Source organism: Pelodiscus sinensis, chromosome 9 (assembly GCF_052426305.1).
Source record: "Pelodiscus sinensis isolate ZL-2025 chromosome 9, ASM5242630v1, whole genome shotgun sequence".
Lineage (NCBI taxonomy): Eukaryota > Metazoa > Chordata > Testudines > Trionychidae > Pelodiscus > Pelodiscus sinensis.
The window spans coordinates 48,522,082-48,547,129 of NC_143060.1; the positions used below are offsets into that span (position 1 = coordinate 48,522,082).

The 25,048-nt window shown below is 43.5% G+C and overlaps 1 protein-coding gene across 1 annotated transcript in view; it reads right to left on the bottom strand.

Annotated features, from left to right (window-relative positions):
- CRB1 (crumbs cell polarity complex component 1) overlaps nt 1-25,048 on the bottom strand; it is a 171,833-nt gene that overhangs the window by 19,925 nt on the left and 126,860 nt on the right. Inside the window, exon 11 of the mRNA XM_075936696.2 lies at nt 20,711-20,837. Within this exon, the coding sequence (XP_075792811.2) occupies nt 20,711-20,837 (127 nt within the window). The remainder of the gene's footprint in view (nt 1-20,710; nt 20,838-25,048) is intronic.

Genomic DNA, 25,048 nt, shown 5'->3' on the forward strand with positions numbered 1-25,048 from the left:
GTCCCGTCCACTTGCCCCATCGGAACTGGCTTCACCTTTGTCACTGGGGAGATTTGAGACTCCTTGAGATCCAGGTTGAGATCATTGTCTTCTTCATCACTGCTTGATGAGTGCTAGAAGCCACCATTAGATCACTGTGGGTACTGAGATGACCACCTGCCTGATAGCTAGGAGAAGGGCTCTTGGTTTGGTGCTTACAGGCCCCCCAGTGCCTGACCTCTCCTTGGGATACTCCTTACTTCCCACAGTCCTGCTCCTTGACTTGTTCCAGAGCAAGATCACTGATCCCTTTGCTGCTCCCATTTCTGAGCCTATGCAGCAATCACAGGCCCTTTCCTCTGGGGCCTGCAGAGTTGTCCCAATCAGATCCTGTAGTTCAGGAATGGGATCCATCATTGGCACTGCAAATCACCTTCTTATTCTTTCTACATAGCTCTATCATGCCAGCCTACTCCTCCCCCTTGATGCCTGTGGACTTTAAGGCATACCAAGTTCTCTTCGGGCATACAATGGCTACCTTGGGCATCCAAGCAGCATTTCTGCCCAAAAATACAGATTCTCCAACCATATTCTCCAGGGAGAATAGCCTTCCTGATTAATGAGTCTCTCTTCTTGCTGGCAAAGGCCCTCTGGAGTTCTCTGGCTTTGTTGCCTCCTTGAGATTGGATACAGAGATATCACTATAGCAGTCAGCAGCAAAAGCCATGCCATTCTCAGTGCTTTTGGAGGCAGTCCTCTTTTCCTGTGAGGGAGTGGCATTACCCAAGAAAAGGCCATAGATCCCAGAGGTGGAGATCATCTGATTCCAAGTTCAGCCAACCAGTCGGCCTTCCCCTGGCATCTGGCAAGCATCTGGTTTGACTTCTGTGTCAAAAGCAGTGACCTGGTGATGACCTCTCCGTCCCTGTCTCCCCTGCTTGGGGACCAGCTGACTTTTTTTAATGCTGTTTGGGACTCAATAAGCATGGCCAGCAGAGGCCTACACTCCCTCAGATTGAAGTATGCCAGACTGTTCTTCCCCATCCATCCTCCCCATGCCCCTACCCCTGCCTCCAGGGACTTCTCACTAGACACCGTTCCTCAAGCAGGTTCCCCTATTTTGGGGGCTGGGGAGGAGGTGACACTGCTGCATCAGGGTCAGGGACTCTACCCCAGTATTTCCTGTGATCTATTCTTGACCTTTGTGACCTCAACAAAGGAGACCTGTGATCTATTCTTGACCTTTGTGACCTCAACAAATACATCAGACATGTGAGATCCACTTTAGCAACTGCTGTAAATCCCAATGATACTTTGCTGCACGGACCCTTCAGGAGCTTATTTTTATGTAGCAAACATTTGCGCCACAGACAGTCCCGTTAGCTACACTGAGGATTCACCTCTACAGAGCTCATTGCAGGATCATATCCTTAGTTTTCAATTAATGAATAGACATCCCACCCAATGAGACTGTGGCTGTCCTGACCTAATTGCAAGTGACTTAAGTTTCCCATTATAAATGCAATCTGTTTATCCCATGCCCTATTTCCTTGTTCTTTTCATTAACATTTAGGTGAAAACTTAGACTACAAGTTTTCAGATTGACAATGAGGCAGTTGGGGTTTTGCTGTTTGTTTTAGAAATTCTAGTCTTTAATACCCTTGTGATTTATGGGATTGGTACAGATTTATGGTCTGGACTTGGTCAGTGTTTTGCCAAGCTTGCCAGTAAATAAAATACTTTAATTTTTAAAAGTAAAAAATTCTGATGATTCATGCTGCAGTGGAGGGAGCACTATGTGTTTTTTTTAACTTTGATAATTCTAAAAATGAACATTTTTGAAACTTAACAACCCCTCATAAACACTGTCAGAAGCTATTTGAAGCGCACATACACACACACACACACACACACACAAATCCCTGTGAACTGATTTTAAAAAAACAACAATGGCAATACAAATTTATGATAGTGATAGTTTAAGGAAATTGTAAGAAAGCACAATATCAGTGCATATTCAGAAAGTCAATATAAATTGTAAAAGACTGTTAAATTATATTGGAGTCCATGACAGTATGATGAAAGAAAAGGCAAAATAATGCTTGTGCTTTTATGGGGAATTTATTAGAGTGAGCACTGTAAAAATAATATTATCTTTACATATATACATTAATTGTCTTTCTAAAGCAACCCCCCACCAAAGAGGCTCAGTCTGCAAAAGGTAATAAAAATAAATAAAAGCAAAAACCAGATTAAACCCTCATGAACTATAAGAGAAAAAGATATAAAATTTAACATAATCATGCAAGGCTGCATTGCATTACTGTGTTATGGGTGAGAAATGACTAAAATAAATGCCCATGTGATGTAAATGTGAGTCTCTGAGGGAAACATTAGAAGGCGAGGAAGGGGGAAAACAATGCTACTACAATGTAAAGGATGTTGTACAGACAGAATGTGTTAGTCTGAATACTAACTCTGGCCTGTGACAGCTGTACTTGAACTAATTCCTGTATTAGAGTGTTACACTATCATATGCCATCTTGACTCCCTTTTCTGCTCTTATTTACCATACACATTAAATATTCAACTGCTTCTCACTGATGCATGCAGTCATGCTGCCCTTGTGAGGAGCTTTCCTGTCTTTTACTGCTATGACACATTAGCTAACTTTACTGTCTTTACAGCATAATGCTTTTGCCCATTAAGATACAGCACACATTAAGTATTACGTTTCTTGCAATATCCTTTTTACATCTGTGGGTAAATCAAGAGAATACTATGCAACTAATAAAAAACAACAAAGGACATTAAAGGGGTGTTCTGCTTTGAAGAGTGCCTATAAAAAGGCATTGTGACATTTCCAATGACTTCCAGCACAGAGCCATTCAGTTTACAAATCTTGAGATTTTTTTTTTCTGACTCTACACTCCACCTAGAATAGGAACCAGGCTAGGTTCTTTCAGTCTCCTGCATCACCAACATTAAAGAATATGCAGTTATAATGTGGTTAACATTTATGCTGATGGTGCAAAATCCACAACCTCCTTTTCTTACCCTTGTCCTCAGATTGGTATTGTCTCTGCAGGGCTAACAAAAGTAATGCAAATGGATGTTGCTGGACCAGAGAGCCTCAGTGGCTAGAAGGCAAACGAGTCTGGCAGCTGGCAGCCTGTAGGGCTGATGGCCTGGGACAGGGAGCCCCACCGGCCATAGTGGGGCCAGCAGTTCAGAGGGGAGCCCTGTCAGTAGGTCGGGGGCAGCGGAGCCCCGCAGGCAGGCTAGTGGCAACACACTGGCCAGACCAGTGAACAGGAGAGGAGCCTCAGGAGAGCAGTCCAGCAAACTCCCCTGTGGGACTGCTCCGGTCCCAAGGGTGCTGGACCCGGGAGGTCCAACCTGAACTACAAAGAGTGAGTAAGAGGTATCACAGTCTGGACTTCCGTGCTCATGGAGAGATGATGCCAGTTTTACAATGTAAGTCATTATCGCTTCTTAAACACACACGGCCTGGTACAATATTCCTTGCGTATCCAAAATGCCACTGGTTGCAATGACAGTTTGGAGATGCAAATGAGAGCATTTTTAAGCATCCTGGATTCCACTGTTTTAATTTTCTGTCTATCAGAGATCCTGTTCCCACAAGGCCTCACAGTACAGGAAACAGAATTCTAAGAAAACGGTTTTGTTTTTAAATGATTTCACTTTTAAATGGGAAAACTTAAAAAACAACTAATAGTCTTAGCAGCACCTTAAAGACTAACAAAACATGTAGATGGTATCATGAGCTTTTGTGGGCACAACCACTCCCATGAAAGCTCATGATACCAGCTACATGTTTTGTTAGTCTTCAAGGTGCTGCTAGACTATTTGTTGTTTAAGTTTTTCCAGTTACAGACTAACTTGGCTACCCCTCTCACTTTTAAATGTTAGTCTTTCCCTCCCTCTGGCCATAGTAGAAGAGAAAATAAAAGCCACAGGTGCCAATGTCCCTATGGTGCTGTTAAATCTGTTCTCCCTTCCTTACCAATCAGCATCCTGCAGACCCTCTCATTTAGCATGAGGTCAGTCCATTCTCAAATTTCTACCTGCTGGCTGGGCCTACCTATTGGCATGTCTAACAGCCTGTTAGAGGTTGTGAGCTTTAAGCTGTCCTTCCAGGAGTTCTAGATGGGGATCTTTTCCTCAGCACAGAGGTAGTGAAATGAAAGGGAGGTACATGCCTGTGCATGGTGATAGAGCAGCTGGAGTGGGCGATTTTGTAGCTAATGAGGCACCTAATCTATCATCTTGGGAATCCATGCTTCTGTGGAGAGAGAAGAAGTGGGATGAGCTCCGGGCCTTCCATGACCATTGGGCTCACAGTGCCTTCATTTGATCCCAAATCCAGTTCCTGAAGGTTATGGGTGACTGTTTCTGCTTCTCTGTCTTGGAGAAAACAGGGGTGAGCCAGAAAGCATATGGCAGAGGATGGCATCCCCCTCATGGATCTATGGGGATGCAGAGAAGGGCCAGGGCCTTTTACACCAGCCTCTTCTCCTCAGATCCAATGAGCATCAGCGCCTGCAGGATGCTGTGGAATGAACTCCCTTCCAGCAGTGTGGGCACCCAGGACAAGATAAAGCAATCTCTTGCTCTGGCCTAGTTCTTGGAAACCCTTCATCCGATATCAGCCAACAATTCTTCAGGCATTAGCAGGCTGAGCATGGAGTTCTACCATGTATTCAGTCAGCACACTTGGCTCAGACCTTGCTACAATATGGACTAAGTCCTTGAGGAATGTGGTGCTCCCCCATTGTGCTGACATGCTGAGCTTGCCTGCTACCAAAAAAGGGGGACCTCTGCAACTCAGGAATTGGCATTTCCAGTTTTGCTCCTCAGCACAAACTACAAGGTAGTAGTGAAAGCCATCTTGCTGGGGCTAGGGGTGGGGCTGGGGCTTGTGCTGACAGATGTGATCTACCCTGCCCAGGCTGACGTTGTACTGGGCTGGACTGTCTTCACGAATCTCTATCTGGTTTGGAACTTATTTCATCTAAATTGTAGGGATGGTTTGTCACACGGCTTCCTGCCTTTGGACCAGGAAAAGGTATTTGACAGGGTAGATCATGGGCCTCTTATTGGCACTCTGCAGCATTCAGCTTCGGGCTCCACTTTGCGGGGGTTGGAGTGCTGAATGACTCTGCCCTCCAAACCCCACCAAAGTGGAGCCCAAGTATCTGGTCAAGCTCGACTGAACTTTGGCCATGGCTCAAGGTCTGGGAGATTTGGTGCAGGTGGAGACTTGCCAAGCAATCTATTAGGTGGCCTCCTCTGCCAGGGTCAATAGGGTCAAGATCTCTGGTCCTGAAGATGAGGGAGAGGTGGCAGGTGGGCTCGCTCATACCTATGATCCATGCCTTCTTGTGGGGCCTGGGTCCACTATCCTATTGAGACATAAACCTTCCTACTATGGATCTCTCCCTGCTGGAAAGTTGGATAGACCTAGACACTAGGGTGTCTGACCCATTGCAGAGGTGGACTGCTATGGTGTCTTTCTCTTTGGGGAAGGGCACTGATGTTCAACAAGTTGGCCCAGTCTGATATGCTCAGATACCATTCAACGTGCTGAGTTTGCTCCATACATTCCTGGACCATTTCTGGCCTCAGCTGCACTCAGTGTCTGTGGGTATCCTAAGCCTCCCTTTGGCAGGGGAACAGACAGGGCCTGGTTTGCGTACATAGTCAGGTCCACTTCACACCCTCAGAGACACCTTTTCAGGGCAGAGGGGAAGGAAAAGGAGACAGCTTTTAAATTGCTGGGCCCTGGTGATTTAAAAGGCCCCGGGGCTCCTAGCTGATGTTCCAGTGGCAATGGTCAGAGCCCTGGGCCCTTTAAACAACCACCAGTGCCCCAGCTGGCTAGGGGAGGGTAGCCCTCAGCCCCACCCATTCCACCTAAAATCCCACTCCTTCCAGAGGCCTGCAGCTGGTCCCTCACCACTCTGCTCTGTGCCTGGTGACATCTATCAGCCACTCTGCCGGTGCACACCTTCTTTCATGACCTCCAAGAACTCCGATACTTCTGGCAACTCCACCTGAGAGGGCTCCCTCAAGATCTTGCTGGGCTTCTGGTCTTTTACTAGCACATTCTGAAGACTTGAAAGCTGGTTTCAGTGCCCAGATACATAGCTGACACCAAGAGCGAGGACCTCCTCATAGAACCTACACTGCATAATCCTCATCTCCATGTGCAGATGTTGGAGTCCTCCTTGGTATGCCAGATGGTCCTGGCTGGGACCACCAGATTTAGAGACCTCCTGGACTATGATCAGAGGGACTGGATGGATCCTGTGGTATCCTGTGTGTCCCCTGTCAGATGCGAGAGAAGCCTCAACTCCTGGTTCTCTTATTTTGCTTGAGTGAGTCCTGCGGCAGGGTGCTCCCCACCTAGTCCTCACAGCTAGCCCTTCCGAGCTCACTGTCAGCTCCTACCCATCAGCTGCCCTGGCCACTGCTGACATACCACTTGAACTAGCTGCACATTATCAGCTGCTCTGCCTCTGAACCACAGAACATCTTGTACATGCCCATGTTTCAGACCATCCCTTCTGTCCTAACACTAACTGGCAGGACATACTGCCACCTAAAGAGGGGGAGAAACCTGTGTTCCACTCTAGTTCCATGGTGTTCAGAGGAAATGAGTTGATGTCTCTCCCATGGAGCTGTGAGCACAGGTATATACCCGTCATGGTCACAACTCCCCCAACACCCTTTTTTTGGTGAGAGGTAGACTCTGGCACACATCAGCTTGCTGCCTCTCTTCCAACTTCTACTGAGATTCTGACAGCCCTTTTCCCCCCACAACCTGACCTATGCCTATCCCCTCTATAGAGCCTCAAAATTGTGAAACCGCCTCTTCCTGGGGCTCGACATCTTGCCAATCCATAGCTCCAGGAGGAGGAACCTGAATAAGTTGGCTGGCGTGCACTATCACTGTGGGATTTATGGCCCAGTTATGCTTTCTCGCAGAGATTCTCTGATACAAAGCTACTCAAGATAGTTAAGTTCAAAGTGGACTGTGAAGAGTAACAAAAGGATCTCACAACACTAAGGTACTCAGCAAAAAATATGACAGATTAAATTAAATATTGACAAATGCAAAATAATGCATATTGGAAAACAATCCCAGCTATACATACAACATGACATCTAAATTAACTGTTACTATTCAAGACACAGGTCGTCGTGGACTGTTCTTGAAACCATTTGCTCAATGTGCAGTGGCATTCAAATGATAGGAGCCATTAGGAAATGGATAGATAAGAAGACGGTAACTATCATAATGCCACTAGATAAATCCATAGTACACCTTTACCCTGAATACTGCATACTACTCTGGTCAACCCATGTTTAAAAGATATATTAGAAATGGAAGAGGTTCTGAGAGGGGCAATACAAATGATTAAAGGTGTGAAACTTCTACATGAGGAGAGATTTAACAGATAGGTGGTTCATCTTGGCAGAGGGATATAATAGGGTGGTATGGAGAATGTGAATGAGGAAGTGGTTTGACCCCTTCACATTACACAAGAACCAGGGGTCACCCAATGAAATTAATAGGCAGCAGGTTTAGAACAAACCAACAAAGAAACCAGTAGAAGTACTCCATCACACAACACAGTCAACCTGTGGCAGTTGTTGCCAGGGGATGTTGTAAAGACCAAAACTGAATTTAAAAAAGAACTAGACGAGTTTGAGAGGATTGGTCCATCAATGGCTATCAATCAAGATGGTCAGGAATGCAACCCTATGCATTTGGCTCCTAGATGCTAGGACGGGATGGCAGGAATGGATCACCCGATGATTCCCCTGTTCTGTTTGGTCCCTTTAATGCACCTGCCATTGGCCACTGTTGGAAGGCAGGATACTCGGCTAGACAAACCTATGAACATTTATATGTTCTGTGTCCTCTGATTCCCTAGATGTCTTTGAGGAATTGTAGGTGCTATTGGGGGATTCTCTGATTGCTGTCTCTCCCTGGATCCCTGCTTTTCAACTTTTGACCTTACTCCTGCTCCTGTTGTTTTTTTTCCTTTTGTTGTCCCAAGTATACAACTGTAGTCTGGGCTAGTTTGTTTCACACTATTAATTTAAGGGGTCTGGGCCTTTAGTTGGGGGTGAGCCTACATCTACCTGTTGCCAATACTAAAGAAAGTACCAGTAAGCAGGCTCCAACTTTTAATTGCAGGTTCTTCAGTACCTGTATTTCTTGTGTCCAGAAATGGAAGACTCACCTCTAACCTTCTGAAAGCAAAACCACATAGGAACACCTTTTCAGTGTGGCCTAGCTCCTGTCAACTTCTAGTGAAATATGGTTGCTCAACACATCAGAAAATCGAGACCCTGGTGCTTTTCATTTTCAGTGCTGTGAGTAAGCATGAATTCATCTATAATGACCTCTGAAGTAGGTAGATAAATATTATTCCAGTATTGCCATCCCCATACATTCAAAAATTATGACATTGGCTTTAAAATCATGACATTTAAAATGTAATGAATTTGAAGCTTTTTTGATTGGCCTTATGGCTTTTCAGCCTTAAGAGTCACATTCTTCAGGCTTTTCTTTGTATCCAGGAGGGCTGGAAAGGTATCTGTTGTGAAAGTGGAGATTTTTGAATTGAGGCTGGGGCTTTAGAAACACTGAAGTGTTGGAGATTAAGTTGCAAGTGGCAGCTTCACTTTTACAGAAGAAGGAATAGATAGAGAGGTTAGGTTGTGCAACTTCTGCATGTGCACAGCTTTAGTCAGTGCAAGAGCCAGGAATAGAAGTCACAAAAATTCAGGGATCCTGTTTCCATTCCCATTCTATTTCATTTGGGTTTGTGTGTTCAAATCATTGATCCAAAGCAAACTCCCAAAGAACAAACTCTTTAGGGCCATATCCAAATGCTCCCCGAGAGAATTATAGAGCTCTATGGAGCTGCAAAAAGGCAGCATGGTAGCTCTTAATATTTGGGAGGTTTTCTTTGTCACCCTTAGGGTTAGAAACTTTTCTTTTTCAGTGAAAGCTGGAAATCTTCAAAATCTTATTAGGGCCACCAGAGAAGGTACTGGCTGGCGCTGGTTCAGTCTGAAACTGTGTGTGACTGACTGAGCTCATATTTACCAAAACATTTCGTTCCAACTCTTAAAAAAGAAAATACATTTTATCTTTGTTGGCACTGATAATATACTATACGCAGTAGCACTGGGGGAGAGGGGTGACAGGAGAGTAGAAGGCAAAGTGAACCTAGAGAGGAAGATATAGTTGTTACTTTCCTGATGGCCATGCTTTTTAGTCAAAATGATAATTATTCATGGAAAAACTGCATAAGTATGAAAATGCAAATAGCTGGCAATTAAATTATTCATGAGGCATCAGGCATTAATTATTGTAATTAAGTATCATTAGATACATTCATATTACTAACACTTGCAGTTAATGAATATGTTAACTAATCACTGAGGGGCAGATTCAATCACAACGCCAAGCTCCCATCCTATGGAAGCCCAACTGAGTTTGTATTGAATCTGGACACAATATGAACATATTGTATATGCTTATTAGTGTATTTTAACAACATTTAATGTGAAGTTTAGCCATGCAGCATGTGTCACTTGTCCATTTTCCCAGAAGGGTGGTACCAGCTGGAAGAGGCCTTCAAAGTAGCAGTGATGTTGGGGGAGGAGGGGTACTCTAGACATTTTAATGCTAAACTTTTACTCAGTATCATGAATCCAGCCACCCCTTCTGCACTGTACCTATGCCATCAGGGTACCTTTGGTGCATGAATACTGTGCCAAAGGTGCAGGCCAGGTTATAGTTCAGGACAACTTTCCAAAGAACAAACAAACTTAGGGCAGGGCCATATTTTCTTGTGGGTGTACATAAATGGTGGATGGAAAGTCATTAGCTTGATCTACAGCAAGGGAGTTAAACTCTGGAATAGTCTTCTAAAAGAAGGTGTGGAATCCCAGTCATCTGACGTTTTTAAGATCACGTTGGATAAACATCCATCAGGGATGGTCTAGGTTTACCTGGTCTGCCTGAATGCCAGGGACTGGAACAAATGATCTCTTGAGATCTCTTCTGGTCCTACATTTCTGTGATCACATAGTACAGTGTGCTATCAGTCTTAATGGGGCCTTGGGGCTCTACTTCAATATACGTTAAAATGACCAGCCAAACACCACGTTAAGCTAAGCTCCTATATCATTGAATACCATGCTGCCAATTCAACCAGCACTACTTTGGGGCTTTAGTGATTCCATCATGTTGATGATTTTGCAATATTTCCCATACATAGGAATCTTAAATATTTTTTTGCTATAAATACAGAGACCTCTTCCTATCCTCATTACCACCAGTAACCATTCCTTCTTCCTACTTGACAGAAGTCTTTCTTTCCATTTGAACTCCAGGGCCTATTTGCATCCATTATCCACTGTCTTCTGCGAGAGTTAGTTATTTGTATCCCTTGAGGGGAATTATACTTTGAGAGCACAAAGTGGAGAAAAGAGCCAACCTTTAAGATTAAAAAAATCACGTCAGGTCATGGTTATCCTCCCCCTCAAAAACTTTGTGATTGGTTTAAAAGTCATGAGGAGTATTTTAAATCATCTTTTGAACTTAAATTATTTTATATCCCTTCTTGTCTCTGAGCCTTAGGGGTACTCTGATCACATTCCCATGCCCTTTCCAGCAACCATGAAGGATATGAACTTGCTCTTTAAAAAAAAAAGAAAAAAAAAGAAACCTGAGAATGTCACATAAGCAAATGTGCCCAGGAGCTGGGTTACAAATAAAGCATGAAATATCATGAGACTTGTGATCAAATAGCAATAGCTGGAGATCTGTGGAGGACTTTTCCCTAAGCTCAGATTAGTAGAGATCCTGCAAAGTTTTCTTCTTCCTCGGCAGCATGGGGCATAGGTCACTTGCTGATTTGAACTAGATTAAATGGAGGATTCTCTATAACTTGAAGTTTTTAATAACGATTTAAGGACTTCAGTAACTCAGCTAGATATGCACCTAGTGGGTAGGTGAGGTTCTGTGGCTTATAATGTGTAGGAGATCAGACCAGATTATCATGATGGTCCCTTCTGGTCTTAAACATATCTATAAGTCTTTCTCTACAAGTGGGGAAACCTCTTAAATCCCCCAAAAGCCTCTGAAATCATGTGTAATTAAGTACATTGTGGTGCTTTTACTCCTGACTCATGCAACCATATTTTCTGTTTGCCATTGTAGCTGTTCCCCTTCACAGGTGGCCTGTAGTGGAGATTCCTTCTTTTTAAAGACTTAAACTTATTTTATCTGATATTTATTAACTTTTTTAAATCCCACTTTTTAAACCATAAATGTCAAGATTATGAAATCCACTCTACCCTGGTTTCACTGGAAAATCTGTGTTTGGGGTAACCTCAGAGATGAACTCTTATCTTAACAGTAGGAGATGACATGTTCACACTTTAACAAAGACATCCTAACCCAAGAGTTTATTGGGGATTGAAGATCAATAGAGGTTAACAAAGTAATTAAACCATTTTAAAACTGTCTAACTAAAATCCCATCTTTCTGATTTTGTTCTCTTGGAAGTCATAATATCAGTAATTTTCCAGTCACCATATAGTCACAGGGTATGTCTACACTACCCTCCTAGTTCGAACTAGGAGGGTAACGTAGGCATACCACACTTGCAAATGAAGCCCGGGATTTGAATTTCCCGGGCTTCATTTGCATAAGCGGGGAGCCGCCATTTTTAAATCCCCGCTGCTTCGAACCCCGTGTAGCACGGCTACACGGGGCTCGAACTAGGTAGTTCGGACTAGGATTCCTATTCCTCAGTGTACCGGTAGTTCGGAATAGGAACCTAGTCCGAACTACCTAGTTCGAGCCCCGTGTAGCTGCGCTACACGGGGTTCGAAGCAGCGGGGATTTAAAAATGGCGGCTCCCCGCTTATGCAAATGAAGCCCGGGAAATTCAAATCCCGGGCTTCATTTGCAAGTGCGGTATGCCTACATTACCCCGCTAGTTCGAACTAGCGGGGTAGTGTAGACATACCCTTCCAGAGTAGATGACCCAAATTTCTAAAGTAAAAAGAAAAGAAAACTAAAACTATTTTTTTTGTTTTTCTTTTTTCAAAAAGTTTTAAAGAAAATTATGTAAAAAATAAGGCCAGTTCTTAAAAAATTCCTTTGTAAGGGTCACTTTAAGCTGTCTGGATCAAATACACATTCATCTCTTTTCTCTGCTGCCTTAAAATGGTTAACATAAATCTATAAGGTAAGGAAGGAATTTGGACATATTCAATTATTGACACATTTTGATGTTGCTGCAAAGATCCTAGTAATTATTTGGACTAGTTAGTGTTATCAAGCATGAGGTATGTCTGCTGTTGTTCCCTCATTGTGTGCTGCTCCTTTAAATCCCACGGCATACTTTATTTATAGCTGTTACACTAAACCAGCTGTTACACTAAACCACAGCAAACTTCCAGCACCAAAAACTTGGGGAGGGTCAGGGTTTAGATTTAAATGAAGTCCAAAGTGAATGCTGCTTCTGAAGATATTTGGTGAAATCAAAATAGCAGGCACCCAGTACAACCTGGAATAAGAAATAAAGGACAGTTGTCTGGGGGTGCAATATATAATGCACCTCTAACTAAATGGCATCAGTCTGAAAAGTTGCTTAAATGGCATGTACAAGAAAAGGGTATCATTACAGTGAAGGACAGCTGCATTTTATATGTTTGTGAGACACACATGAGAGAAGTGTAAACATTCAGAAATCATGGTATGCTTAAAGCAAATGAAAACAGTCCTCAGCAGACAAATGAGAAGTAGACATAAAGAGACAAAGAGCCGGTTTATTTTGTGTATAAAGATGGGAGAGCTATGTACACTTACACAATGTAGTTGAGAAGACAAAAGTACAAAGAAGAAAGAGCAGCGTTTCTGAGTCAGGAAATGTTTCATGATGACAAAGCATTAGGAGAAGGAAAGAAGTCATTTATGATCCCAGTGGACAGAGTGGCATTAGTGATATATACACAGAAAGAGAGAGCCTGAACTGTAGCATTGCTATTTTATATATTTGAAATTTGTAATTTTTTATGTAAAGTGTAATACATATATTATATTATATATATGTGTGTGTGTGTATATATGTGTGTGTACCATAATATATATGGTATTCTGTATATATTTATGCATTTCAACATCAAGATTCTATAACTGAATTAATAGTGTGTTTGAAATTGCTATACATGTAAATATGTTTTGATTTTCATTTCTTGTTCATTTTGTGCATTATAAATACAGAACACTAGGAACACTGATATAAGATTCATCTCCTTCCCCAGATTTCCTTGTTTCTTGATTTCAGCAAACCGAAGTCGATTATCTAGGTAGCTTTATTATATGATGTTTAGCAGACTTTGTTATGCAGTAAAGGACTTAATCATGCACTCAACTCCCATTCATTTCCAAGAGATTTAAGTGAGAGCTAGTTGGAAAACCAACATTTTTCCTGTGTGAAATTGTGAACAAAATATCTTCGCATCATTTTTCATCTATGAAAAGTTTCAGCTTTCCTGCTGGAAGTTTCAAAATAATTTTTTTGTTTCAGATTATCACCATGAAATATCGTAAGAGTGCATCTACACAGCATGCTTATTTCGGAATAAGCTATTTTGAAATGTATATTTCAAAATAGTTTATTTCGAAATAGCGCGTCTACACAGCAAATGCCCGTCAGAATAGTGCTGAGCTATTCCAAAATAGAGCGTCCACATTCATTGGATGCTGAGTCGCATTTAAGGCCACCTGGAAGCACTTCAGGCAGGGCATCAGGACAGCCCTCTCTTTCTGGAGCTGTTGCCTGAGGCTACCTGAGGCTCATGCTTAGAGACCCCTCCCCCCCGTAAAGTCGTGTCTCAGGCTCCTCTCCTTTGTCTACCACCTTGAGGGACAGAAAAGCCTTTTCTCTGTGTGCTCTGGTTGCCCTTGTGGACACCACAGCTCTCCAGCCATGGAGCCAGACCAGATGTTGAGGGCTCTTACATCTCGTGCTGTACCTCCTGGTGCAGTCAGGCTGCCCTCATGGCTCTGCAGGAACAGGACCCCCACCTCGTGGGGCACCTTCTCTCCTCTCTCCAGGCATTGCTCGTGAAGCAGAACCTCACCCACCCTTCCCTGTGCACCGTGCACCATCACTTCTGGTGACTGGACACCTGTCCCGAATGGTGGGACTGCATAGTCATGGAGAAGTGGGACGACCAGCATTGGTTCCAGTATTTCCACATGTGGAAGGACACCTTCCTGGACCTGTGTGAGTGGCTTGCCCCTGCCCTCACGTGACCGGACACCCACGTGCAACCTGCCATCCCCTTCCAGAAGTGAGTTGCTATAGCTATTTGGAAGCTCGCCACACTGGACAGCCACCGCTCTGTGGGGAACCAGTTCAGCATGGGGAGATCAGCTGTCAGGGCCATGCTCTCTCATGCTATTGCCCCGGGGGTGGGGTGGGGTGGGTGAACTGCTGGAATGGAGTTCTCTATGGATGGGGGGGAGGGTAGTGGTTGTGGAAGCCCCCTTCCCAGGAGGTTTTTCACTCCCATCTTCACAAAGCCCTGCCAGGGGATGGGGTAAGTAGGGGTTGCTTCTGGTGTGTGAGGAGGGGGGGGGGGGAGGTTGGTCTTGGGGACCTCCCGAGGGCTCGAGCAACCCTGTGATTCGCTGTTTGTCTCCTTCTATAGGTGGTGCAAGCCATCAACATCATCCTACTGTGAGGGTCATCAACCTGGATGATATGGACCCCAGATCCCTGGCATCCAAATACCTCAAGAAGTATTTTCAATGGTCCTGCAGGCCCTCATGGGCCACTGCAGACAGTTCACGGACATCAGTGTCAGTTAGTCGGGGAAGGCGCATGATGTCCGCATCTTCTTAAACTCTAGGCTGTTCCAGAAGCTGTACACTGGCACTTTTTTCCCCAACTGCGCCATCAGGGTTGGGGACATGGACATGCCGATGTGCATTGTAGGGGATGTGGCCTACCCTCTGCTTTCCTGTCTAATGAAGCCCTCCACTAGACACCTTGATCAAAGCCAGAAATACTTCAATGGAAGGCTCAGCAGGGCCTGCAGGGCACTTTTGGTCATCTGAAAGGAGGTTCCATTATCTCTTCACCCATCTGGACCTACGTAACTGGAACGTACCCCAAGTCATGGCTGTGTGCTGTGTCCTCCACAATCTTTTTTAACATAACAGGGAAACATTCCTGACAGGGTTGGGGGCAGAGGCCAAAGGGCTCACCAGGGTCTTTGAGCAGCCATGCATGGTTGCCATCTGGCAGGCCCATCACAGGGCTGTGCGCATCCGGGAGACCCTGAGGGAGAGTTTCAGCCAGGGCCAGCTGAGACACTCTCCCTTGGGCCTTCCCACAAGGGGTCTTTGCAGTGTGCCTTTTCTCCCCCACCCTTCTCTTCCCCCCTTGCTTTCACCCCACCTCCTTCCCTGCAGAGACAATAAACCACACTTTTTGTTTTGAAGGAATGAACTGGTTTTGTTTAATTGGGTAAATGTAACTGGGGAAAGAACCTGGGAGAGGGAAAGGAGGTAGAAGGGGCGGGGGGGGGGGGGGCGGAGGGAGAGAAGAGGCTCAGGGCTGGGGCTGGGACTGGTGCCTGCCTCAGGTGGTTCCACCATCTCTTGTGTGGGGCCCTCAGTGGCTGTGGGGGAGCAAAGGGAGAAGGCAGACGAAGCAGCAGGAGTAGCCACCAGCTGGTCGAGAGTGGCAGTAAAAGTCGCACACATGATCTGGCCCTGCTGCAGCAGTTCCTGCAGGTGTTTTGGTGCAGCTCCAGGTCCGCCTCCAGTCTGCAGTCCTGCCTGTCCAGGGAGTGCTGCAGGGCAAGCAGGCAGGCGATGTGTTCCCGCTGCAGGTCTTTCTGGGCTCATCTTCGCTGGGTCAGGGGGGTGGCGTGGGAGATGTGGCTCATGCCCCACTCACAGCTGGTCCAGCTGTGGAGAACAAAGAAGAAGGGCAGATATCCCTGGAGACATTGTGCCTGAGCCCAGCCCTCATCTCTGAGCCAACATCGAAAGGTCTCAGGTCAGATGAAGGGGATGTGCTTCCAGCAAGGACTCTTGAGGCCTGGACAGCGGGCCCTTTCCTGCAGGGACACACATGTCCCAGGCTTCACTACCCCCACACACTAGGGATAAGCATGCATGGGAATGTGCCAGCCAGGCCAGAAGCCTGCAGGCGGGTGGTGGGGGTGACGAGGCAGCTCGTCTTCCCTCCGTGCCATGCACACACCGGGTCTGGCAGTGGTGATGCCTCACACAGAGGCCTTGTATTCCTGCCTCCTGGGGAAAGGGGGGCAGAATGTTGGGGGGAGGTGTGTGTGAGTGGCAGGTGCCACTTGCGAGGGAGGGTGCTCCCAGGGTCCCCTCCACTTCCTTCCCCTCCCAGCCGGCTCCTCTGGCAGGGGCTCGGGGTCCTCTCTCTCGCTGTGCTGTCCCTGGGAGTGGATGCTGCCTCGAGCGTGTGGGCATGCCCGTGTGCTGCACTTGCTGTGTGTGTGTGTCCATGTCCCCAGCCTCCTGCTAGTGTTGGCTTGTGGTGGGAGGGTGTCCGAGGGTGTCCCACCCAGGGCTCTCCAGATACCCTGTGAGCCAGAGCACAAGGGTCCTCTGTTGCAGCCTCCTGGAGCGTGTGCCCTCGACTAGTGCTCCACGGGCACCCACGTGCACAGGCTGCTGCGCGATCCCCAGGCCAAAAAGGCTGAGTGAGGAGCCTTCCCCAGTGTGTGTCTAGGGGAAGTAATGGTGCTCACCTGATGGGCCTTCCCTGGCTTTGGACAAAGCCTGGGAGACATCCTGGGAGGTGGGTATTGGCTCCAGGGTGATCATGACCTCCTGGCTGGCAGGCATCGAGATGGTGCTGGCCTCCTCTGGCTCCTCCTCCTCTTCCGCCTCCTCTGCACTGGCTCTGTCCCCCAGGAGGGCGATGACTGGTGTCTCCCACCCAAAGTCCACAATGAGGGAGGAGAGGAAGGGACTGACTCCCCCCACCCCCCGTCCCGATGCAGTGGAACTGATCATAATAAGGGCAGGAGTGGAGTACCGCCCCATTGTGGAAGTTGCTCTCCCTGGCCTTTGACATAGGCCTGCCTAAGCTCCTTGGTCATCATGCGCATCTGCTGCTGGGTGCGCACGTGGCCCTTGCTATCAGCCATCCAGTCACAGATGTCGGCATTCCTGCTTCTGGTACGGAGATCCTGGAGGTTTGCCTCCTTTCCCCAGACCTCAGTGAGGTCTAGGATCTCCGCATCAGACCAAGAAGGCGCATGTTTCCCTCAACCACAGGCAGGGTCCTCGGAGCTGGCTGCCTACTCCGATGCAGCTGTGGAGAGCTCGGACGGAGCACGGGGGTGGCTCATGGTTGCAGCAAAAGCTGTGAAGGCTGCTGCAGTGTGCCACAGGGCTGGCAGGGCCTGCGCTGTGCCACAAGCCCTTTTCTCTGTGGCTGCAGCTTTAAGGTTTTCAGGGGAAGGGGAACTATAGAGCTCCGATGAGTGTGGACAGAATGGCCAGCAAGACACCTGTGCAAAGCTCTGGAGGCCACTTACAGTGACAGGACTCCAGCTGCCCTGTCTATGCACGCCCTATTTCAAAATAGTTATTTCGAAATAGGCGTTATTCCTCATAAAATGAGGGTTACAGTTTATGGAATAAGGTGCCTGTTATTTTGATATAATTTGAAATAACGGGCTTGCTATGCAGATGCTCACTTTATTTTGAAATAACACTGCTGTGTAGATGTGCTCTTTAGGGTATTCATTTTGTCTTGAAATGTAAAAAATGTTTTCATTGTTTGGTTTCAATAAAATCAAAAAAACATTTTAAATCAAACAAAATGAAAATTTCAATTTTAAATTGACATTTCCACACGTGTGTGTGTGTGTGTATACACATATACACACACATTTTTTAGTTTCAAGATGTCAAAACAAAATAAGATTCTCAGTCAAAACAAATTGAACTAGTTAGGTTAACGTTTGTCATTTTGAAGCCAACACATTATTTTAAATTGACGTGTTTATTGAAAAAAAAAATCATTCCTGCAGGCAAATCAAAATTTTGGTCAGATTTGTCAGTTTGTTATGAAAAATGTTAGTTTTAGTTAAACCAGATTTTTTTCAGCGGAAAAGCTTTCCATGCAATTTTCATTAATCAGCTCACATGTGCTGAAAGTTAAGTATGTGCCAAAGTACTTTGCCATGGTGGGACCTAAATTGCATGAGTTTAATACCATTACTTTAATATTTTCTTGCTTTCATAGTCTAAACTGGCTGAAAGGCATATCATTCAAATAAATCTATTCTGATCTAAAATAATCCAATAGTACACACAATAGAACACTTAGGGTTAATGTTTTTTGATATTGCTACAATAATTTCATCTCCAATGTGGAATATATTTTGTCATAGTCTATTCACAGAGTGTGATTTATGTATAAAACAAAAGAGAGGAATAAAACATTTTTACAGGAGATCAACAGTAAGATTTCCTCAGGCATTTTTCTAGTTAAAGAAAGATGAAAAAGGGATTATGTTGGCATAATACAATTATTATGCTGCAGTATAGTACAGTTAAATTTTCAAATCAGGGCAGCTCCTTGCAACATTAACATGCTACATGTAACAGAGACAAATAACAGCATTTTGCACACACATACAATAATAAGAGAACTGGGGAAAGAAACTCAAGTGCCAGGATGGGGATGTGATGTGTGTGACACGTAGGCTATGTCTAAACAGGGATAGAAACCCACTGTTGGCCTGGGGCAGCAGACTTGGGCTCCCAAGGTTCAGGCTCTGGGACTGACGAATGTCCTTGTAGACTCTTGAGCGCAGGCTGGAGCATGAGCTGTGGGAGCCTGTGGGTGTGGAGGGTCCCAAAGCTCAGGCATCAACCGGAACCCAAACAGCTACGCAGCAATGTTTAGCCCTTTGGCCCAAGTCCTGTGAGCCCCAGTGAGCTGACCTGGGCCAGCCACAGGAGTACAGTGGTTCTTTTATCCCTATGTAGACGGCCCCAAGGGGCTCAGTAGCCAAGCTGCTGTCTTTTTAAGTGTAGAGCCTCAGGATGTAACACTGGCTGCTCAGCATACTTAATGAAGATCTTTTCCATACCTCTGCCTGCATAGCATATCGCTTATTAATAATGAAACACCAATTAACTCTTGTGAAGAGCGAGCTCTAGGGCACTACACAAAGGAGTGTTTGTAGGACTGGACACTGTTAATATAACATGAGTAGAATAATCCTCAGTAAACTGTTGCACAGTTCATTAGTGTACTTGTCTTGTAGAAACGCTATCCAGAAAGAACCAAGTTCAGTAGCAACATATTGTCCCAGGTTCAACCTGGCACTTAAGCAGATGACTAAATTTAAGCAAGTGACTATATCCTACTGAGTTCAACTTGCCTTTGCGCTCAAACCCAAGTACATGTCTAAGCCCTTTGCTGAGTCGGGCCTGCTCTATAATGGGGAGCAATATCACGGACTTAGTCTTCATTCATCAAAGATAACAATGCACAACCCACCAGTGACGTAGGTGATTGATTCCTGAAGTGAAAAATAAGCATATTACTCTGGAATTATGTGTTACAGTATTGACACTCTTAGTTCAATGATAAAATAGATCAACTTTATGTGGTAGCAATATTGCAACTAACAATGTTTGAAATAGGATTTCCTCATTGAACCTTTGGCTAAAATGAACACATACATGTTTCAGTGAATGTTTAAAAACCATTCCATGTGGATTCATAGAATAGTTGCATTTTTCCAATCAAGTCAACTTTATTCAAATGGAAAGTACAAATAGTAGTGCTAATCCTACTACCAGTGAAGTCAAAGACTTCTGCCATTGATTGCCAGTAGCTAATCCAAAATAGTGTCACACTATCCACTGTTATCACAACTCTGATTCACAGACACTGAACCAAACTACTAATTTAACAGCAGTGAATAATATGGTGTGTGATATATTTGGATTTTAAGGGACTTATTGAAGTAAATGGGTTCTTTGCTATTGACATCAGTGGTGTGTGGATTTCATTCGAAGGGATTCATCTATGCATTACACTGTAAGACATTGGGATATCCTGCACCCTACAATCCATCAATAGAAATGGGGAAAAAAAGCAGTATCTTCAAATTGATATTCACTATCTACTCTCAAGTGTTCCAAAATTAAGCAAATGAACAAAAAAAGAGTGAAAATGAATCATATCTAGGTGAGAATCAAGATCTGAATGTTTGTTATGGAAAGTTCTATATCTCTCTCATTTTAACACAGAATCATATAATGAAATGTGATGCTACCTAGAAATTTAGCTTCTGCACTTAGAATTAATTATATACAATAAAATATTTAAATATGTTCAAAACATTAGAAATGGTTTTAAAAATGTGGTTCTTATTGCTTTTCTGAGTCCTAAACTATTCAGTCAAGGCATCTTCCATTTTGTTTCAATGGCTTTAAACAACTAACAGTGTTCAGCTACTAATAATTTTCCTGTTCACCCCACTCAACTGCTGGATCATCATCCATTCGCAGAATAAGATAGGAGAGAAGCTGAAAGAGATTCTGCCACAATAATAAAGAGACAAAAAAGGAGAGGTCGCTTACATCTATCTCACAGCGGTCACCAGCATAGTTTACATCACAGATGCACTGGTATTTGTTAAGTAGGTTTTGGCAGAGGCCTCCATTCATGCATGGATCAGAGTTGCACTCATCAATGTCCATTTCACACCTACAGTGAAAGACCAAAAGCACTAAGCAGCTGTGATGGCAATTAGATTTAAACAGACAAGGTGTCCAGTCAGTCATTGTCCTGGAAATAACAGAATTAGCGATCTTAGCAACAACACTTAAATCTTTATTGCTTACATCTTTAAATCTTTAATGTTGTTTTCTACTATAGATACGAAAATGGGAACTTTGATGCTTACATTGGCACTCAGGGTATGTCTACACTGCATTCCTCCTTCGAGAAAGGAATGCAAATGCAGCTGAGCAAAATTGCAAATGAAGCGTGGATTTAAATTTCCCATGCTTCATTTGCATAATTATGTCCGGATGTTTTTTTTCGAAATACCCTATTTGGAAAGAAAAAACACAGTCTAGATGGGGTTATTTTTTAAAAAACCCTTCTTTTGAAATAACCCTTACTCCTTAAAAAATGATGTTTAAGGGTTATTTCAAAAGAAGAGGACTTTTTGAAATAACCCCATATAGATTGCATTTTTTCTTTCGAAATAGGGTATTTCAAAAAAGCGCCCGGACGCGATTATGCAAATGAAGCATGGGAAATTCAAATCCGCGCTTCATTTGCAATTTCACTCAGCTGCATTTGCATTCCTCTCTCAAAGGAGGAATGCAGTGTAGACATACCCTCAGACATGTGAGTTAGGCATTTGTGACTTACGCTATGTTTACACAGGAATGAAAAACCCTACGAAGGTGGGAGAGTCCCAGAATTTGGTTTCTAGCCAAGCTTGTGTCTACATAGCAATTTTTAACTCTGCAGCCTGAGCGCTATTTGTCCAAGTCAGCTGACCCAGGCCAGTCATGTGCCTTTTAAAGACCAATAATACCAGGAAATATAATATATCAAATGTAGCATTGTATCCGATTTTAAAGGTTTAGTTAAGTATTTTTAATAGTTTTAAAAATCTATATCTATATTTTAGAGTGCATCTGTCTGGCACTATATCTATATTTTAGAGTGCAGACTGCGCCAGTCTGTTTGTTCAAAGACTCCTACTAAATGGCAAGAGGTAGGGACAACAAATTTGGTATGCAGCTTCCTCTTCTCCTAATTTCAAACAAGGTCAGGGTTTGTTTGTGCCAGGACAACTGGAAGCCCTGGGAATGATTAGGAGTTTAGAACGAGTGTCATATGAAGAGAAATTAAAAAGACTGGGACTTTTCAGCTTAGAAAAGAGGAGACCAAGGGGAGATATGACAGAGGTCTATAGAATCATGACTGGTATGGAGAAAGTGAACAAGGAAAAGTTATTTAATAGTTCCCATAACATAAGAACTAGGGCTCACCAAATGAAATTAACAGGTAGCAGGTTAAAAACAAACCAAAGCTTTTCTTCATGCAGAGCACAGTCAACCTGTGGAATTCCTTGCCAGAGGATGTTATGAAGACCAGGACTTTAACAAGTTTCAAAAAAGAACTGGATAAATTCATGGAGGTTAGGTCCATCAATACTTATTAGCCGGGATGGGTAGGAATGGTGTCCCTAGCCTCTGTTTGTCAGGGGCTAGAAATGGATGACAGGAGAGGGATAACTTGTTGATTACCTGTTCTGTTCACTCCCTCTGGGGCACCTGGCATTGGCCACTGTTGGAAGACAGGCTACTGGGCTAGATGGACCTTTGGTCTGACCCAGTACGGCCGTTCTTATATTCGTATGTGAAAACATTAGTTCTTTCATTGAGCTGAAAATCCCAGTCTAAATTTAGTGAATAGTTTCTTTGCAAAGAACAGTTTAATTAACTCTACTGAGGAGTAACTTGTCCATCTCCAGCAACTGTCAATATCATTCTTTAAGTCCTCACCCAAAATCTATTGCATTGTGTGGAAAAGCACCCACTGATTTCCACAGGTTGTGGATCAAACCCTTTCTCAGGGATTGCTTACACTTTTGAAGGAAAATATCTGTAATATCAGTCCAATGAATCAGGACATGGTGGGTTTTATCCCATTATGTGAAATATTTTGAATTTGTTCTGGTAAAATAAATCTTGTGAGAGTTCTGTCTGATTGAATTTACTGAAGGTTTTCAAGAGAAAGACACTGCTAGTTTACGTTACAATGTTTTGGGAACCTGGAGGGAAAAAAAGTAAATATTGTGGCAATGTAGGATTTAAAAAAGAGAATAAAGAACAGAATGTCTCATTGCAGGGATATGTTACTGTGCTGCATACTTAGTGCCAGCTCACCACTCAGGAGTAGGATCTCGGAAACCATGAAATAGAGGTTATTGCCAGGCAGTGGGTATAGATTTAAGGAAGGACTCTCATTTTCAAAGCTTTGTTTAGCAAGATGCCTGGGGGCAGAAGGAAAAAAGCACTTTCCTCTTACCCTGACTCTCCAAGAAAAATACACACCAAAAAAACTATAGTTCCCCCCCCCCCCACCAAATCTTCTGGGGTTCGCAGGAGGCCCTTCTAGATGCCTGACTTAAATGTTACAGCTCAGCAGCAATTGCCAACTGTGCTATGTACTGGGTGGGCCAGAATTTTTCATTTAATCTATCATTTATGACTTACTACAGTGATTCCACAAAGTCAGTGGGTGTTAAAAAGTTAATGAGAGGGGGAAAAAAACCTTTCCTTGAAAGGATTTTTTTTTTTTTTTTTTTTTTGGACTGTGCTAAGGCTACATATTGTGGGCCCGTTGGGCTTTTGGACACTGTATGCCACTGATTTAATTTTCTTTGCACTGAGCGAGAGCAGAATCATTTGTCTTATATTTCCTACCTTCTTTGTACCATATTTCTTTGCTTGCTGTCAGCTGAAAGCTTCTGTACAAAACTTGGGATAACCGATAGGGGTTGGGACCATGTCTTTCTCTGTTTGTACAGCATCTAGAGCAATGGTCCCCCTCTCTTGACTGAGAGTCCAGGAAATATAGAGAATTGGTAAGAGGCAGTAAGTATGGGGTGAGGAGGTGTACACCACACAATACAAAGTTAGTCATGAGTTAATTTGATGGGTCCTAGTACTAAGAGCTGCCCTATATATATAAAAATAAATTAACCAATTTTGTTTCTATAACATTTTTAGAATTTGGTATTAAATTAGCAAGATACAATATGAGTGGGTGGTTTGTGCATAACACTTCCCCTGTGAGAGTACATCTCATGTATTTCCATTTAATTTTAAATGACATCTAACTGCTAGTTTTATGTATTTCTATTTGTGTCTGTGTATGTCTATTAGAAGGCAGGGTATCCATTTGTGTGTGTTTACAAGGCTATATCTAGAGAGATAAAATCCCTATCTTGTTCTATTTTGTTATATTTGTACAGGCATGGAACCAGAAATATTTGTATGCAGCGGGAGATGTGACCAGTCCAATGTTATTTAAGAAAAAAGCATCTTGGGCCAAATTCATCCCTGACTGAAGTACAGTGAAGCCTTTGTTATCCGGCACTCTGTTAACCAGAAATCTTTGTTAACTAACATAGCCCTAGCCACAATACTGTCACATCTTCAGGCATACAGGCCTGGCTTGGTTTACTATGATTGGCTTAACAATTTTTTATTTAAGAAGTACTAATCATCTTCAACTCAAAATAGAAATGTGATACCAACTGTCTCACACGACAAAACTACCAATATTAAAAACTTGGGTTTTACTATTATTGTCCATTGTTTTTTCCTACATTGATGGAACCCTCAGATAACTGGAATTTTTAGATAACCGGAATGCCCTAATCCCAAAGCGTGCCAGATAACACAGGTTTTACTGTAATTGGAATTACACAATGGATGAACTTAACACATTGATACTCATTTTTGTAGAAGTCAAATTGCCTTGCTGTTATACCCTAAAAATTTCTCAAAGAGGGGATGAAGTTAGGCAAATAACTGATTATTGGTTCACTAGCTAAACCAAAAAAATTGAAAAAAAATTGTTTTGGTTCAAACTGTTTTGTTCAACCCAAAACATGTTGTTCCTTTTTTTGAGTTCTTTAATACTTTGTAAAACATAAAATTTAGGCAAATTTCACAATGAAATGTTTCAAAATGAAAAATGGGGATGATTCTTTTTAAAAATATCAAACTGTTTAGACTTTTCCAGGTGTCTTTAAAAAATATCTGCACCCAAACTATTTGCCAAATTTGATCTGAATTCACAAAAAAGTTCAGTTGACCAGAAATTGCTTTTTTTTTTTTTTGCCTATAACTTGAAGCAGAAAAATGTTGCCCAGCTTTAATTGT